Here is a 15,156-nt window from a genome sequence, read left to right as displayed (position 1 = left end):
CAGCTCTCCTGTGTGATGACTGGAGTCTCCTTCTAACCACCGGTCAGCCTGAGGTTCATTTGCCTTCCCCATTTCTTTTTTTATTGTCTGGGTTTTCCCATTTTAAGCAAAGAAGGAATTTCACAAATGAGAAACTCCCCCTTACTCTTCCTTCCTCCTGTCTGGCCTCCTGGCTCTCTTTGGGTCCAGGTTCTTCTCTGCTGGGACTTAGCATCTGGGATCCCCTCTGTAGGGCCTTTGGCCTCAGGGATCAAGGGAGCCAGCTCCCAAGCAGCAGCAGGTTTGTTAATGAATCCTAGAAGCAGCACTGATTTATCCCCTGTGGTTGTCCAACACCAGGGGACCTGCAAAAGGAGGGGAGAGCCAGCCCCTTCCCTGGGGAACTCACTTTGAGTGGGCCCACAAGATCCACACTAATAGAACAATTAGAGAACTGGTGAGGATTAGAAGGTTCTACCAGCTCAGAGAGGCTCCCTAAGCGCAATGTCCCACACATCTGATAGGTGCAAAAGACGCACCCCCCAGAGCTTCGCTTCAGTCTAGAGCTCAGGCTTGGCACTTCGAGGAGGGAGAGCTGGGATCCGGTTGAGGGGTGAAGGCGCTGAGTCTCTCTGGACTGGGGAGGGGGAAGGAGCAGCGTATCAAGAGAACTCTGTTTTTTACAGGGCGAGGGGGAGGGTATCGGGTCTGGGACCCCATTTTCGTCGCATCTCCGGGGCCGCAGACGGTCCATACCGCCCGCAAGGGGCCAGAGTCCCAGGGGATTCCCAGGTCCCGCTGGTGACAGGCAGGGCTTCCGTGACCTCATAGGCGAAGCCCCGCCCCGTCCTCCCCTTGGGGCGGGGCTCCGAGCGCCGGGGCCAGACCCGCGCCCCCAGAGGCAGCCTAGCCCTGTCCCTACACCGCCTGGGACGCGCCATGGGACAGCTGATCTCCAAGTTGATGGGCGTCTTCGGGAATCAGGGTAAGGGGGGTACAGGGCATCCGAGCGACCTCTCTGATCCCGCTTCTCCCGGGGCTCCCTGATCTGGGGTCGTCGGGGAGGACGCTGGGAGACCTCGGGTTCGGTGGATGCTGCGTGGGCGCTGCCCGCCTGCTCCGCTGTGTCCCCTAGCCTCTCGCCTGCCCGCTTCTTCGGGGCCCCGAGTTTTGGCGCGCCCCAGGGCGCAGAGCCGAGCGGGCCTCCTCTCTCTCGGCTAAACCCTGCGGCCGGCGGGGGTGGGGGCCGCTGCCGGTTTCCTGCGATTGTGACTTCACGGTCGGTTCTTTTCCCAGATGCCTTCTCTTGGCAAGCCTAGGGGGCCCCGCACCTCTCAAGCAATCACTTTTTCTGGATACGTGAAGCGGGTTTGGAGGTGGGGCTCTCAGCTCTTTTATCCACCGTCCGGGAGTGGCGCAGGTGTCCCGGGCCCGTGGGGCGGGAGCCTCCCCTATGGTTTTTTGGGGGGATCGCAGAAGTGGTGTCGTGGATAGAGGTTCCCCAGCTTGCTCGGAACACTCGTCTCCTTCCTGGGAGGCCTGGTGGGGCACACGAGCCCTTGGTCATTGGGTTTGGTCCTGACTTTGCCTTTCCCCGGCCGCGTCCAGAGCACAAGGTTATCATCGTGGGACTGGACAATGCAGGAAAGACCACCATTCTCTACCAATTGTAAGTAACTCCCGGGCAGGGAGAGGAGAGGGCTGGGCCTTCCCGCCAGACAGGCAAGCATTTGGGCCAATCACCGGAGCTCTTCCCTGGGTTCCCGGGTTCTCCTGTAGACTGAAGGAGTGATGGGGAGAACGCTGGTGTGACCTTCCTGGTACAGTGGTCCCTCAGTTCATCGGCCTCTCCGCCTGGCATTAAAGGCCTTGCACTGTCTGGGCAACTGCACGGCTCCCGGCCATCTACCCCAAACCGCTGCAAATCGAGTTACAGATAAACCTGAAGGTTGTCGCAACCTGTCTCTTGTTTTCTGCTGCCTTGCTCATCTCACCCCAGAGCGACAGTCCCCTCCTTTCTAAGCCCCATCCTCTTCCTGTGCTTGTTTAACTTCTCCCCCTTCCTCAAACCCAAAGGCAGACTGCCGCGCTCCCGGAGAGCCAGGTTTGGGTGCGGTTGGGCTCTGTAGCTCCGGGGTCTGCAGAAGCCGGCGCGTGTAGTTGGTGCTGAGTAAACGCCCTCTGGGTCTTTGCCCAATTCGTTCTGTTGGTGGCATCTCTGTAGATGGAACCGCTCCCGTTTTGGAGCCTCTGAAGTACTTTATTTACTTGGAACAAATTTTCCCCTGCAAAAGCAATATATATAAATGGTAAAAAAAAAAAAAAAAAAAAAAGGAAAAAGAAGGAAAAAAAGAAAACAGTACAAGAGTATACAATGAAACATAAATTGCCCTCTCACCCCCACCCATTAATCCCAGTTTATCTTCCCAGACGCAACCACTGTTATAACTTCTTGGTTACCTTTCAGAGGCATTCCTTACATTAATAAAAAAGTGTGTGTGTGTGTGTGCTTTTTCTATGTCACTTCAAACAGAGCACCTCTCTCATGGCTCTGACCTGCAATTGTCTCATTTTTCCTAATCCCCTGGTACTCAAAGTGTGGTCCACAGACCAGCAGCATCCACATCATCTGGAAATTTGTTAGCAATGCAGAATCCTGGGCCCTGGCTCAGAGCCACTGAAACAGAATCTGCACTTTAAGAACAAGACTCCCAGGTGATTCAACTGCACGTTAAAGTTTGGGAAGGCTGCTCTAAGTTTCTCTCTGTGGTCCAGGCCAGGCAGGGCTTTGTCTTGCTCCTGCCTGCATTCCTGTGCTCAGCCCAGGGCCTGGCCCCCTGCAGGTGTTTGGTCAACCTGGGTGAAGTGGTTCTGAGTTAGATCCAGCCTGCCCTAGGAGCAGAGGGGTGGGGGGCCAGGACTAGGAATGGGCTTAATGGGGGCTGCGCTGAGCCCTTGTTACCCTCTCCCACATCCCCAGCCTGACCAATGAAGTGGTCCACACGTGTCCCACCATCGGTAGTAATGTGGAGGAGATTGTTCTGCGGAAGACCCACTTCCTCATGTGGGACATAGGGGGGCAGGAGGTTGTGCGCTCCACCTGGAACACGTACTTCTCCAACACTGAGGTGAGGAGGGAATGGGGCTGGAGGTGCCTCCAAGGCAGCTGTGTGATTTTAGACCAATTTCTTAAACTCTCAGAGTCTCAGTTCCCCCATCTGTGAAATGGACATCATAACAATGGCTTCCTGGAGTTGTTGTGAGAATTTAATAATAATAATAATAATAATAACGATGATGATGATAATAGCTAATGCATTTGTGTCAAGCACAGTGCCTGTTAAAAATTTTGAATACTTCCTAGCAGCTTTGTTTGCTTGCTGGCATTCACATTGGAAGGGGTGGGCCCCTTGTCTCTAGTGGTCCTTCTTTCTTAGAAACACTGTCAGCAGAACTCAGTGGTTTAACTTCTGGAGTAAGAGTGCCCTGGGTTTGAATTCCACTACTACCTCTCTCCAGCTGTGTGGCCAAGGGTGAGATAACTCACTGAGCCTCAATCTTCTCATTTCTAAAATGGGGGATGATAATGGTACCAATTCCACCAGGTCATGGTGAGGCCTAGAAAGAGCAATGAATGCTCAGGGTTTAGCACAGCCTCTGGCACACAGTCAGAACTTGTGCAGTGTGCTCCCCTCATCTGGATAGAAAAGGGAATAAAAATGGGACTAGAATGGTGAGGTCTTGAAACTAGACAGCTGCTGCGAGGCTAGTATCAGGGCAGCTCAGAGACCACTGCAGAAGCACAGTGGGTTCAACAAAGCAAAAGCCCACCACTCACGGCTCCCTTCTGCTGCCCAGTTCATCATCCTTGTGATTGACAGCACAGACCGTGACCGGCTGCTGACCACACGGGAGTTGCTGTATAAGATGCTGACCCATGAGGTGAGCCCCCTGGGGTTGGAGATGGCCCACTCATTTTAGCTGTGTGTCCTCAGACTACCCACTTAGCCTCTCTGAACTTCGTTCTTGATGCCTCAGCCCCTAATCTAGCAGGTCAGGAAGAGCTAGTTATTCCAGGTGGGGGACAACAATTCCCTCATGGTAATTGATCAGGGAAGCCAGAATTCTGGTCCAAGTCCTGAGCCCGCCTCTCACTCACTGTGGGACCCTAGGCAAGTAACTCTACCTCTCTAATTATAAAATGGAGAGGATATCGGATTCCTACCTCATGGGATTGTCATAAGGATTGTATCAACTGGTTGTCGGGTTCTATGAATTTCCAGTATCACTTGGTGTGGTTGTTACTGTTGGGGCAGAGTCCCCATTCCACCCTACCTGGGATTGGCGGGTGCAGTGGGAGGGGAGGCTAGATCCTGGCCGGCTGACCGGGGTGGGCCGCTCTTCCCATAGGCTCTGCAAGATGCATCAGTCCTGATCTTTGCCAACAAGCAGGACCTGAAGGGCTCCCTGACCACCACGGAGATCTCTCAGTTCCTCACCCTCAGCGCCATCAAAGACCACCCGTGGCACATACAGGGCTGCTGTGCCCTCACCGGGGAAGGGTTAGTGGCTACCCCTCCTGGAGCTCTAGGACCTGGTCCAACCAATGGACAGCTGACTGTCAGATTCCTTCTCCTGTTTCTCGCCTTCAAAACCAGGCTCACAGTTGGCTCCTGGGCCAAGTCAGTTTAGCACCCCGCTCAGCTCCGATGCTGTGGGTAAGCAGTGAGCAAGACCGAGTCCCTGCTCTCAAGGTGCAATTCTATTGGGGAGAGAGGTAGCATTCCAACTAAACACAATGGCTTCAGTCCCAATAAGTGCTATGAAGAACATGACACAGGATATAACAGGGATGGAGAGTCACGGGGGTGGGGAGGGGTCTGATGGAACTTCACTAGCTGGGGAAGGCCTCTCGTAGGAGGCCACTTTTGAGCTGAGACCTGAATGAAGGGAAGAAGACAGCCATGAGAAGATCTGGGGGACAAGCCTTCTGAGCAGAAATTTCTGAGTTTTTCGACCTTTAGTTTCCCTATCTCTAAAGAGGAGAGTGACTATACCTAGTCCCCCCAGAATTTCTGTAGAGAGTAAATGACACCATTTGTTCAACAAACATTTATTGAGCACTTACTTTGTGCCAGAAACTGTTCTAGGCTCCAGAGAAACAGCAGTGAACAAAACAGACAAAATCCCTGCCCTCATGGAGCTTACTTTCTAGTGGGGGAGATAGATGATAAACAAGAGAAATAAGAAAAAGCCTCAGTAAGTTTAATAGTGGTAAGTGCTAAGGAGAAAGATAAAGGAAGAAAGGAAGATTGGAAATATGTGGGTGGTATGTTGCAATTTTATATATGATATCCACAGAAGGGCCACTGAAAAAGTAGCCAATGAGTAAACACTGAAGGTCGTGAAGGAGCTGGGCCACATGGAAAGAGCCCAGCATCAGGCCTGATGAACTCTCCTTCCTCTTGTCTCTCAAGTGGCATTGCAGCAGGCTGGGGGTGCCTGGGTCGAAGCAGGGGAGACTTCAGGCACAGTCAGCTCAAGGGACCACACATTTCCCTCAGTGGCCTTGCCCATCCCCTGAGCCAAGAAGAAGTCTCCCAACCCACAGTTATTTCCATTCAACCAGCATTTACTAAGTATTTCCCATGTGCCATGCACAGTGTCAGGTGAGGGATGGGTATGATACAGAGAAGACCAAGACTCCATTTTTGCTCTGGACTTGCTCACAGGCTGGAGGGGGAGCTGGCTTTGGAGCCTCTTCCCTGGACTTCAAAGTCACCCTGGGCTCTGCCTTTGGTGATAAAGTGGGTGGGGAGGGGTCCTTGGAGTCTTGCCCAGAGACATTGCTAAGGGGCCCAGGAAGGGCCCTTCCTCAGAGACCAGCTTTCTGATTCCCAGACATCCAGATCTCTTTATATCTCCTTCCTAACCTTTATCACAGTATGTACTTACAGACTTATTTATTGGACCATTTGTTTGACATCCATCTCTTCTAGAATGTAAGTCACAGAGGGCATGTCTGTTTTTCCATGGATATGGTAGGAACCCCAGTTTCCTGACACAGTACCTGATGAGCAGCAGGTACTCAGGCAGTTCATATTTGTTGATTGAATGATGATTGGATGTAACTTAGGCTGCCTGCCTCAGAATGCTCCAAGCAGGGGCTGGGGATTTGAAGACCATCTTCCTCGTGGAGTATGCTGATCTCTGCCCTGTTTCTCCCCGCAGGCTTCCCGCCGGGCTCCAGTGGCTGCAGTCCCAGGCCACTGCCAAGTGATGCCACAGCCTGAGGCAAACCAGATACTTCAGGGGTTTTGCATGCACAATGTGGATGGAAAACCTAAGTGACTATTACTTGTCTATGATTTCTGGTGGGAGCAGGGGCAAGCTGTGGAAGTAAGATTGCCACCATCTTCCCAAACCCCACTGAGGAGCTGGACTGCACACCCTGAATGGTTGTAGACAGGACAGCAGAAAAAGTTGCCCCTTCACTCCATGGCTGCAAGTCCTTCTTGGAGATACCAGGGAAGCTGTTGGATGTGCTGGGGAATTAGGAAACAGCCCCCTAAATTCAGCCCTCAACCTCTCTGTAGGAAAAATGTGCAGGAAATATGGGGATGGGCAGAGTAAGAGACTCCTGGAAATTCCATTTCCTAGACGCCCCTCTCTCCAGCTTTGTGGCCCTCAGCTATCTTTGTCTCATACCCTCTGCACAAAGAATATTCCAGAAGGCCCAAGGGGTGGGCTCAGGGGGCAGAGCCAAAAGCGGGGAGGGAAGAAGGAGGACAGGACATTCCTGACAAGGAAACCTGATGCTCCCTTTGCACTGCAGGGAGTTCCACTCCTCCCCCCTCTTCCCATTCCCTCTGAGATGTCAGCTCTGGCCACAGCTTTTGAGCTTTAAGCTACTACCCCATAGTACCTCCTTCACCCTGAATGCCTTTCCAATGTGAATCCCACTCCTCCCAAATGTCCCAGATTCCCACAAGGCCTGCCTATTTTGTCTGTCTTTTTGTAATTTTTTTTTACAGTATATTATACATTTTTTACATTATATTCTATTTTTATAAAAGTGTAATAGATGCCATTGAAAACTGGTCACCTCTTATCTTTTCCTGCCCCCCCTCTGCCTGTTCTTCATGCTGGTCTTGGTTTCTGTGCAAGGAACTCTGGCGGGAAAAATCTGCCCTGGAAATGGGAGGGGGATATTTTAGGGGTCCATTTGGCAAGGGACTGGCTTCCAGTCTCTGCCAGGTTGGAGGGTGCTGGGATCTGGTGTGCCAGGACTGGGAGCTTTCTGCTCTGCTTGGGCCTCGGGCAAGGAGTGGCTTGATATTGACTTGGGAGAAGAGGAAGTTAGGGGCCCTGGGGGTTGGAAAAGCCCAGGAGAACTGTCTAGGTAGAGCTGGAGGCAGAGGGAGACCCGCGAGGCCCATCTTTATTCGAGGGAGTGATGATGTTTTCCCAGAAGACCTGGGATGTTTCTGGGGACAGAGGGTCCCTCCCCTTCCTTAGCCAGGCATTGGACATCCGAGGAAGAATCCAGGCACCGATATAGAGGGTTCAGGGTTACTAAACGCTCTGGTTTTCCTGAGGTGTGATTACGGAGGAAGAACTCAGGAATTCTAGTCGTCTGCGCCCTGGTTCTGTGTTCTTCCCACTCGGTAATCTTGACACACCTCTCGGATAAAAACGATAGAAAAAAAGGTTAATACTACGTCCTTATTCAAAGGTAATCCTTTGTAAAAAAGCACAGTTGCGGCGTCGGGGGTATAGCTCAGTGGTAGAGCATTTGACTGCAGATCAAGAGGTCCCCGGTTCAAATCCGGGTGCCCCCTCTTTGTCGCTGGGTTTTCCCGTTTTGTTGTTCCTCTCCAGCCCCTTAAGATCTCGGATCTCCCTTCCCGGAAGGTGGGAATGGACCCCCGGCGCAGGCACTGCTGTTGTATTTTGCAGGCAGGAGAGGATGCAGTCCCCGGCCTGCACTCTACGCGCTTTTCCTGTGTGTGTGTGTGTGTGTGTGTGTGTGTGCACTCTACGCGCTTTTCCTGTGTGTGTGTGTGTGTGTGTGTGTGTGTGTGTGTGTCTGTCTGTCTGTCTGTCTGTCTGAGGGTAGGGTGCCGGCGAGGGCTGTACACCCCTAGGCCTGCGACCCAGAAGGTTCTTCCTCTGGGAGGGAGGCTGAGTTTTCAAGGGCCGTACTTGGGCTGGGGAAGGAAGGCCCGAAAAAACTCGCGTGAGTGTGTCGAGGAGAGAGAAAGGCGCCGAGAAGCAGCAAGGGGGCTCCAGCAGGGCGGAAGAGGGGATACCTGGCCCAGAGGAACGGGATCTGAAGTGAGGGATCTCGAAGATCTTGAGGGACTGTCCCTTTCACTTCTCTAAGTCTCGTTTTCCTTACACCATCAGTAGGAATTTTTAGGTCAGAGTTTTCGGAAGCAAACCTTGCGTCAAGTGAGTAATCTCCTGTTACACTTTTTACTTCTTTTAAATGTCCTATTCCACTTCCACTTCTGTCATAAACGCACCACGGCGCCTGCGCAGTAATAAAAGTAAGAAGCCTTCGCAAGGGCTTGTCGGCAGAGGGGGTATAGCTCAGTGGTAGAGCATTTGACTGCAGATCAAGAGGTCCCCGGTTCAAATCCGGGTGCCCCCTTCCTTGTCTCGTTTTTCGAGGCCCATTATTAATATTCCTTGTTATTTTTCTTAAATGAGTTTTATATTCTTCCGCCATTTCATGTTGACATTTCCTTCACCGTCTGTCTTTCGGACGAGGATGGGGTGTTAGGGAGTGCAAGAAACTAGATTCCAGAGCAGTTGTTCTCAAAATATGGTTTCCGGACCAGCAGCATCAGCATTACTTGGGAACGTTATGAGAAATGCGGAATCTTGAGCCTCATTCCAGAACTACTGAATTAGAATATTGAGAGTGGGACCCAGAAATCTGTGTTTTAATAGCCCTTACAGCTGATTGTAATGTATGTTCAAGTTCTAAAGGCTCCGATTTAAAAAAAAAAATTAACGTCGTTTGCTTCTAATGCTTCTAAGCTGTGGTCCCAGCCTGAGCTCAAGGTAGATCTCGGGGCACCCCAGACGCGTGTATGTGTCAAGAAGATCCCGACCGGAGTTGGAAATCCGTCCGGGGACCTTCCACTCCGACCTCAGGGAAGGTAGGGGCGAGGGAATATGGACCCGCCTAGCCGGAGCCGGCGGTCGGCAACAGAGCCTTGGACAGCTCCTAAAAAGTGAGGGAAACCTCGAAACTCTAGTATTGTGGCTCTCTATGTGGCCACTAGGAGGCAGCAAGAAGCCGTGGCTGAAGCTGCAGCCTCCGGTGATCTATTTGAGAGTCAGTCAAATTGGGATTTAAATTAGACATCAAGAAGAATTTACAGGCAGGCCTAGCCTTGTCCCAGAATGAGATGACAGAGGGTTTAGGGCTGGAGGAGGTCGTCTGTGGGACTTTAGGTCCTGAAGAAGCCAGAACTGGGATTCCGAGAGATTAGTCTTTAGTTATTACTTCCTTCCCAAGTCCCCTCTTTGGCCACAGTGCCAGGGACCCCCACTCCTCCTTTCCAACTCACACTGTACCCTTTTTTGTTCCCACCCATAACCCTCCTCCTGGGGAATTCTTCCAGTGGCGCTCAGCTTCCACACACTTCCAACCCCCGCTTTTCCCGTCCCTAGGCCCCAGCCCCTCGCCCCTCACTCTCACACCCTCCAGCTCCCCAGCTTCTTCCCCGTCACAGGAAGTGGGTCAGGGGAGGGAAGAGGCACCTCCTTGTCCTGACCTGATTCCCCGCCGTTTGTTAAATCTCCTAAATGGCAGGTATTTTTATTCTGCCCTGGAAGGAGAAAAAAAAAAAAGACTATTCCCAGGGCCTGTGGTGTAAATGGGGTGAGGCGTCCCCTGCTCTGGGGCTGGCTTTGAAGACTGACCGAGACAGAGAGTGGGGGTGGGGGGTGGAGGTGGGGACGGACCTCAGTTATCCTGACCGCTCTTCCAGGTTATTTCAGGGTAGGGGTAAAACAGGTCCCCTCTCCCCGTAACTCTGCCATGGCTGGGGGACACAGAGGAAAACCATGCTGGAAACTGGTGGTGATGGTGGTGGCGGGAGATGAAGTGGAGAGTAGCCATGGGACGGGGTGGGCTTCAGGCCTCTGCTGGGGAGAGAAGGTGGGACTCCCCGCAGCAAAGGGAGGTTCCGGGGGGCGACAAAGAACCGGAAACCCACAGAACTCTGAGGAACAGCCCCGAAGGTCGGGAAGCCTGGAAGAGCTGGGGAGGGGGCCCCGAGCCCAGAGGCCAAGGGGGGTCGCCAGTCCCTTCCTGGGGTCGGACCTCTGAGGCCTGCCCTCCGCGGCTTTCCTCGGGGGTGCGGAGAAGGGGAAGGCAGGCAGGAGCTAAGGTGCCGGGTGGGGGGACGGCGGGTGGTCCCCAAGGGTCCTTCCCTCCGAGAGCCCCCAGCCGCCTCACCCCCTCCTTACCCGCACCCCCGTTTTCCGCCAGCCTTGGGAGCGACTGCGGGAGCCCTCGGGGCAGGTCAGGAGGGCTGGGGAAGGGCCTGGGGAGGGCTCCCGAGGCGCCGCACCCCGCCCCGCCCCTGCCGCGCCCCGGGGCCGCCGCCGCAGCTCCGCCAGCTCCTCGCCGACTCGCGCTCCGGCCGCTCCCGCCCGCTCGTCCCGGCCCCGCGCTCCGCCGCCGCCCGGCAGCCCCGGAGACCGCGCCGCCTCCCGCACCCGGCCCCCTCCCTTGCCAGGCCGGGTCGGCCAGTCCCGGCACCCACCATGCGGGGCGAGCTCTGGCTCCTGGTGCTGGTGCTCAGGGAGGCTGCCCGGGCGCTGAGCCCCCGGCCCGCAGCAGGTAGGACTGGCGGGACCTGGCCCGGGTGGGCGGGCCGCGGGCGGGCAGGTGAGGGCGCGGGCATGTGCCCAGGGGTGGCGACGGCCGGGTCGGGGGAGTCGCTGTTTGCCAAGGCCAGGAGCTCTGTGGGCGGTAGGCAGGTGGACAGGGACCCCACTTCCCCAGACACACAGTGTGAGGGTGCACGGATACCCCGACTTCCCCTGCGCTCCTGGAAGGAGACTGGAGGGACACCAGGAGGGGAGGCAGTGAGAGTCATGGGGATCCCTGGCCACCCCTGGTGAGGCTGGGTTCTGATGAGGAGATGGGGAGCCCGCCTGAAGCTCCTGCCCCAGCTATGAGCCCAGCTATGAATCCCTTTTCTCTTCCCTGCCCCCATCCCTAACTTGACCCAGGCCCAGTCTGAGTGGAATTTGGGGGCTGGGTGGGAGCAAGCAGGGGTGAAGGTGGAGACCCTGCATTTCTGCCTGGCAAGGCGGTAGTGGCCTAACTTGCCTTCCTCTCCTTTTTGGGTATCAGAAGAGAGGCTCCTGCCCCAAGGAAGAAATGACTTGCTCCTTCTCAGTCCTCCTGTCACTCCTGATGTCCAAGCCCTCATGTCCTTTTGCCTTAGGTTGAGGGTTGGGGGATTCCCATCCTGCACACTCCCCTTCCCCCATACCAGTTTTCCAAAGTCCCCTCTCCTACTTGGAAGTCCTTTCTGAGATCTGCCTTGAATCCCTCATGCTATAAAAGGAAGACCATTTTTCAACACATAATTTTGTGTTCTGCTCCTCTCTCTCCTTATGTACCTAGACTTTCTCTGGGATAGAGAGGTGGGTATTTGCAGCCAAGTCTCTTGATAGAATTGGGCAGGTAAGGGTCTATGCCTCACAGGCATAGGTGCCCTGGGGCAGCATGAGGGAAGGGGATGGCAAGGAGGGAAGCTGTGGTTGGGTTGTTGTGACTCAGGGGTGTGCTGGCATTAGGCTCAGCATCAGTGACAGCATTCTTGTCTTTAGTGGTCCTGGGCAGGCGTGGATCCCAGCCTCCAGGGTATTGAGAAGGAGCATGGGGTAGGGGGATGGAGAGAGGCACTGATGGTGGGGGTGTGGCCAGAGTGCAGAGGCAGCTGATGTGGAGAGACCATTGGTGGTTCAGAACCACCTGAGATTCCCGTTCTAGTCCCACCACCTCACTTGCTGTGTGACCTTGGGCAAATTACCTTCCCTCTCTGGGCCCATTTTCTCCCTTATAAAATGAGGCTGTTGCCAAAATCTCTGACTCTTGGTGGGATTGTGGGGGGTATTTTTTCTCTTTTATGATTGTCTTTATTTTTCAGATTTTCCACAATATTTATAGGTAACTGATAATTTTTTAAAAATCAACATAAACAGGAAGGAGTTGGACATGTTAATTTCTGAGCTCCTTTGCAGCCCCGACCTGAATACAGAGTGAGACTGGGTTGATGAACCCCTGACTGGGTTGGATGAAGCATGGAGGGGGTCGGGAGAGGGGAATTGGAGTGTAACAGGATGGGCTGAGGGATGGTGGCTGGATCTGGCTGACCCCTTCAGGGTCCAGTGGGGCTAGTAAAGGGAGGCAAGGAGGAGGGGGACAGGTGGTGATTTGAATTGCGTTTCTAAACAAAGGAGACCCTGTCTTCTTGGCTTTGACAGAGATTGATCTGGGAGAAGTGGACTTTCTTTGCAGCGGTAAAGATTGAGGTCAGACCTAAGGAAGCTGTAGGAAGCCAGAAGGGCTCCATAACCTCCTTCTTAGGGTGGGGGAGTGGACCCTGTTTATAAACAGAAAGGACTCAATCTCAGAATGTGCTTTACACAGCTCTCAGTTCAAGACCTCATTTTGCTGATGAAGAAACTGAGGTCCCAAGGAGGGTCTGTGGCTGAGCTAAGGCAAGACTCCAGATTTCTGGACTCCCAGACCAGTGCTCTTTTCGTGAGGCCAGGTTGTGTTTGAGAGAGGGCCTGTATGGAGGCAGGGGTGTCTGCTGCAGACAGACATGGGGTGGACCTTTTTGGGAGAGGGACACCAAGGAAGGACAGGCTGGCTCGACTGATAGTGGAGCCCCTGCGACCAGTGAAAGACAGCCGGGAATGGGACCTGAAGAGGTGCTGACATCCTGCCTCAAGGCTGTGCATCCTCTGGGCTGGTGGTGGCGGGGGGGGTCGGGTCAGGCTCAGGAGGAAGTTGAATCTCCCCGCCCCCTTGCTGGATGGGCTTGTTGGGTGGAGGCTTGAAACTTCATCCATCATTAGAACAGGTGCAGGAGAAAGAAGATGAGTGACTTAGAGATAGAGTCAGGCGGCAGGGCAGACCAGGAGGGGCTGACAGACAGGCAGACAGACAGGCGGGAAGGAAGCCTTAGAGTGCATAGAGGGGGCCAGGAGCGCTGTGGGTCTCGCCCAGGTGGTACCCGAAATGGACATAGAAGGAAGAGGCATCTGGAGGGAGGTGCACCAACCCCTGGTGATCCTGGTAACTTCTTCCTTTCTCTGCCTTGGTTTCTCCTTCTGTAAAATGGGGGCGTGGGGGGCTGGATCAGATTGTCTCTAGGGCTTTTCCAGCCATGATTCTGCTTTTAGCCTCCTCTTTGCCACCAGGGACTTCCCAAGGATCTGAGACTAAAATCTAAACTTCTTACAGTGGCTACCAGCCCGTCCCTTCTCCCCGCAACTCATTCAATATACTCCACCCGCCCGGCCTCTCCATCCCTCAACATGCACCAGGCTGCCCTCCCCTCAGATCTTCAGATAATTTCTCTTCACGTGGGTCTCAGCACAAGGGTCACCTCCTCTGAGAGGACCACCATGATAGCTCTGTCTAGAGTAGCAACAACCACCAACCCTTTTGTCTTTTTCTTTTCTCCATAGCACTTATCACTCTCACATTGTCTTATTTCCATGTTATATGCAGTCAGTAATGCGTCTTTCCTAACTAGACTCTTCATGGGCACAGGGACTATGTTTGCCTTGTTCGCTGCTGTATCCCAGCCCCTGGCACAGGGCCTGACACACAGCAGAGTTCCAGTAAATGTGGATTGACTCTCTTAAAGGGCAACACACAGAGAGCCGAGGTCTTCTCCTGAGCTCTCTCATGTCTCATGTCCCCCTGGGGAGAGGTCCTCAGTTGGGTCCCTGCCTGCCAGTGGAAGGGGACAGGGTACAGCTGAGGTATTTGTAACTGGGAGGCAGGATTTCAGCTCAGAGTCTAGAACCTTCCCTGGGCCCCTCTGAAAGTTGGTCTTTACATGAAATCCAGGGAAGGTAGGAAGACTTTCCTGGGTGCTTTATGTACATTATTTTGTTAAAGCTCAAAACCACCCACCAAGCATAGGTTTTATCATTCCCATTTTACAGATAAGGTTTAGGGAGATTATACAATCTACCCAATGTCACATCATCAGTAAGTGGTAGATTCAAAGTTCGATTCTGAGCTTGGCTGATTCTGAGCCTGTGCTTTCTTCTTGCCTTGATATGACAGTGGGGCTGTGCCCCAAGGGATGGGGCTCCTCAGACCTGTGTATCGCAGGTGCTCAGGGATCTGAGGATGCGTTCCTTCACTCTCTCCTTCATTCAGTTGCTGCTGTGTGCTTCCTGAGCACATGCTCTGGGCCAGGCACTGGGAGTGCTGCTCTCCTAGAGCCTGTGGGTGCTCAGGCAGTGATGACATGCTGGGATCAGAACTGGGATAGAACTCTGGGTGGGACTGCACACAGCAGGGACATCTAGCATCAGGGGCAAGGCAGGGAGAGGTGTTGGGGAGGCTCTGGGAAGAAGTGACATCTTGTGAACTTGAAGGATGAGCAAGAACTCATCGGGAAGAAGATTTCTGGAGCAGAGTAGTCCTGGCTGAGAAAACTGCCGATGTGAAAGCCCCATAGCCAGAGAGAGTCGGGCTGGGTCATGGAGAGGGCTTTAGGGAGAGAGGAGGCTGGAGGAGGGGGCAGGGATCCCATCGCCAAGGGCTCCAATGCTGGGTGAAGGAGCTGGGGCTTCAGCTGGAGGGCCCTGGTGAGTGGGAAGTCTGAGAGAGATGGAACCAACTTTGTCTTCTAGACTAGTTTCTCTGGCTGCAGTGTGGAAGACTGGATCCAGGGCACAAAGGATGGAAGCTTGGAGTAGAAGTAGCTACCAGAAGAGAGGCAATGGTGGCTGAACCAAGTGATGGCCATGGGGCTCGAGAGATTTAGGAGGCTGGAATGGCAGGCTTGGGGGATGGGTGGGAGGAGGGTGGCTTGGCTTTGGCTCTGGGCTGGCAGAACCTGGCCTCCCGGACGTCAGTCCCACTGTCCCTTGCTGCGAAGCAGAGCA

General features: G+C 53.9%; 2 protein-coding genes and 2 non-coding genes across 5 annotated transcripts in view; all 4 read left to right on the top strand.

Annotated features, from left to right (window-relative positions):
• The first annotated feature begins 125 nt into the window (after positions 1–125).
• ARL5C (ADP ribosylation factor like GTPase 5C) lies at positions 126–7,076 on the top strand. Of its 2 annotated transcripts, none has more exons than XM_037810318.1 (6): positions 126–964; positions 1,588–1,648; positions 2,960–3,107; positions 3,838–3,921; positions 4,390–4,697; positions 6,211–7,076. In XM_037810318.1, the coding sequence occupies exons 1-5, from the start codon at positions 919–921 to the stop codon at positions 4,669–4,671; spliced, it is 621 nt and encodes a 206-aa protein (XP_037666246.1). In that variant the 5' UTR covers positions 126–918; the 3' UTR covers positions 4,672–4,697; positions 6,211–7,076. The 2 variants fall into 2 exon arrangements, with proteins under 2 accessions (XP_037666246.1, XP_037666247.1); XM_037810319.1 differs by having other exon boundaries at positions 136–964; positions 4,390–4,541.
• Positions 7,077–7,748: 672 nt separating this feature from the next.
• TRNAC-GCA lies at positions 7,749–7,820 on the top strand. The gene has a single exon. It is a non-coding gene; the product is annotated as a tRNA-Cys (tRNA).
• Positions 7,821–8,563: 743 nt separating this feature from the next.
• On the top strand, positions 8,564–8,635 carry TRNAC-GCA. Its single transcript has one exon. It is a non-coding gene; the product is annotated as a tRNA-Cys (tRNA).
• Positions 8,636–10,640: 2,005 nt separating this feature from the next.
• PLXDC1 (plexin domain containing 1) overlaps positions 10,641–15,156 on the top strand; it is a 90,495-nt gene continuing 85,979 nt past the window's right edge. The window contains exon 1 of the mRNA XM_037809379.1: positions 10,641–10,843. Within this exon, the coding sequence (XP_037665307.1) occupies positions 10,768–10,843 (76 nt within the window). The 5' untranslated portion in view covers positions 10,641–10,767. The remainder of the gene's footprint in view (positions 10,844–15,156) is intronic.

This window comes from Choloepus didactylus, chromosome 18 (genome assembly GCF_015220235.1).
Source record: "Choloepus didactylus isolate mChoDid1 chromosome 18, mChoDid1.pri, whole genome shotgun sequence".
NCBI classification, from domain to species: Eukaryota; Metazoa; Chordata; class Mammalia; order Pilosa; family Megalonychidae; genus Choloepus; species Choloepus didactylus.
Note: the sequence above shows the minus strand (reverse complement) of the source record. Positions and strands in the feature narration are given on the sequence as shown.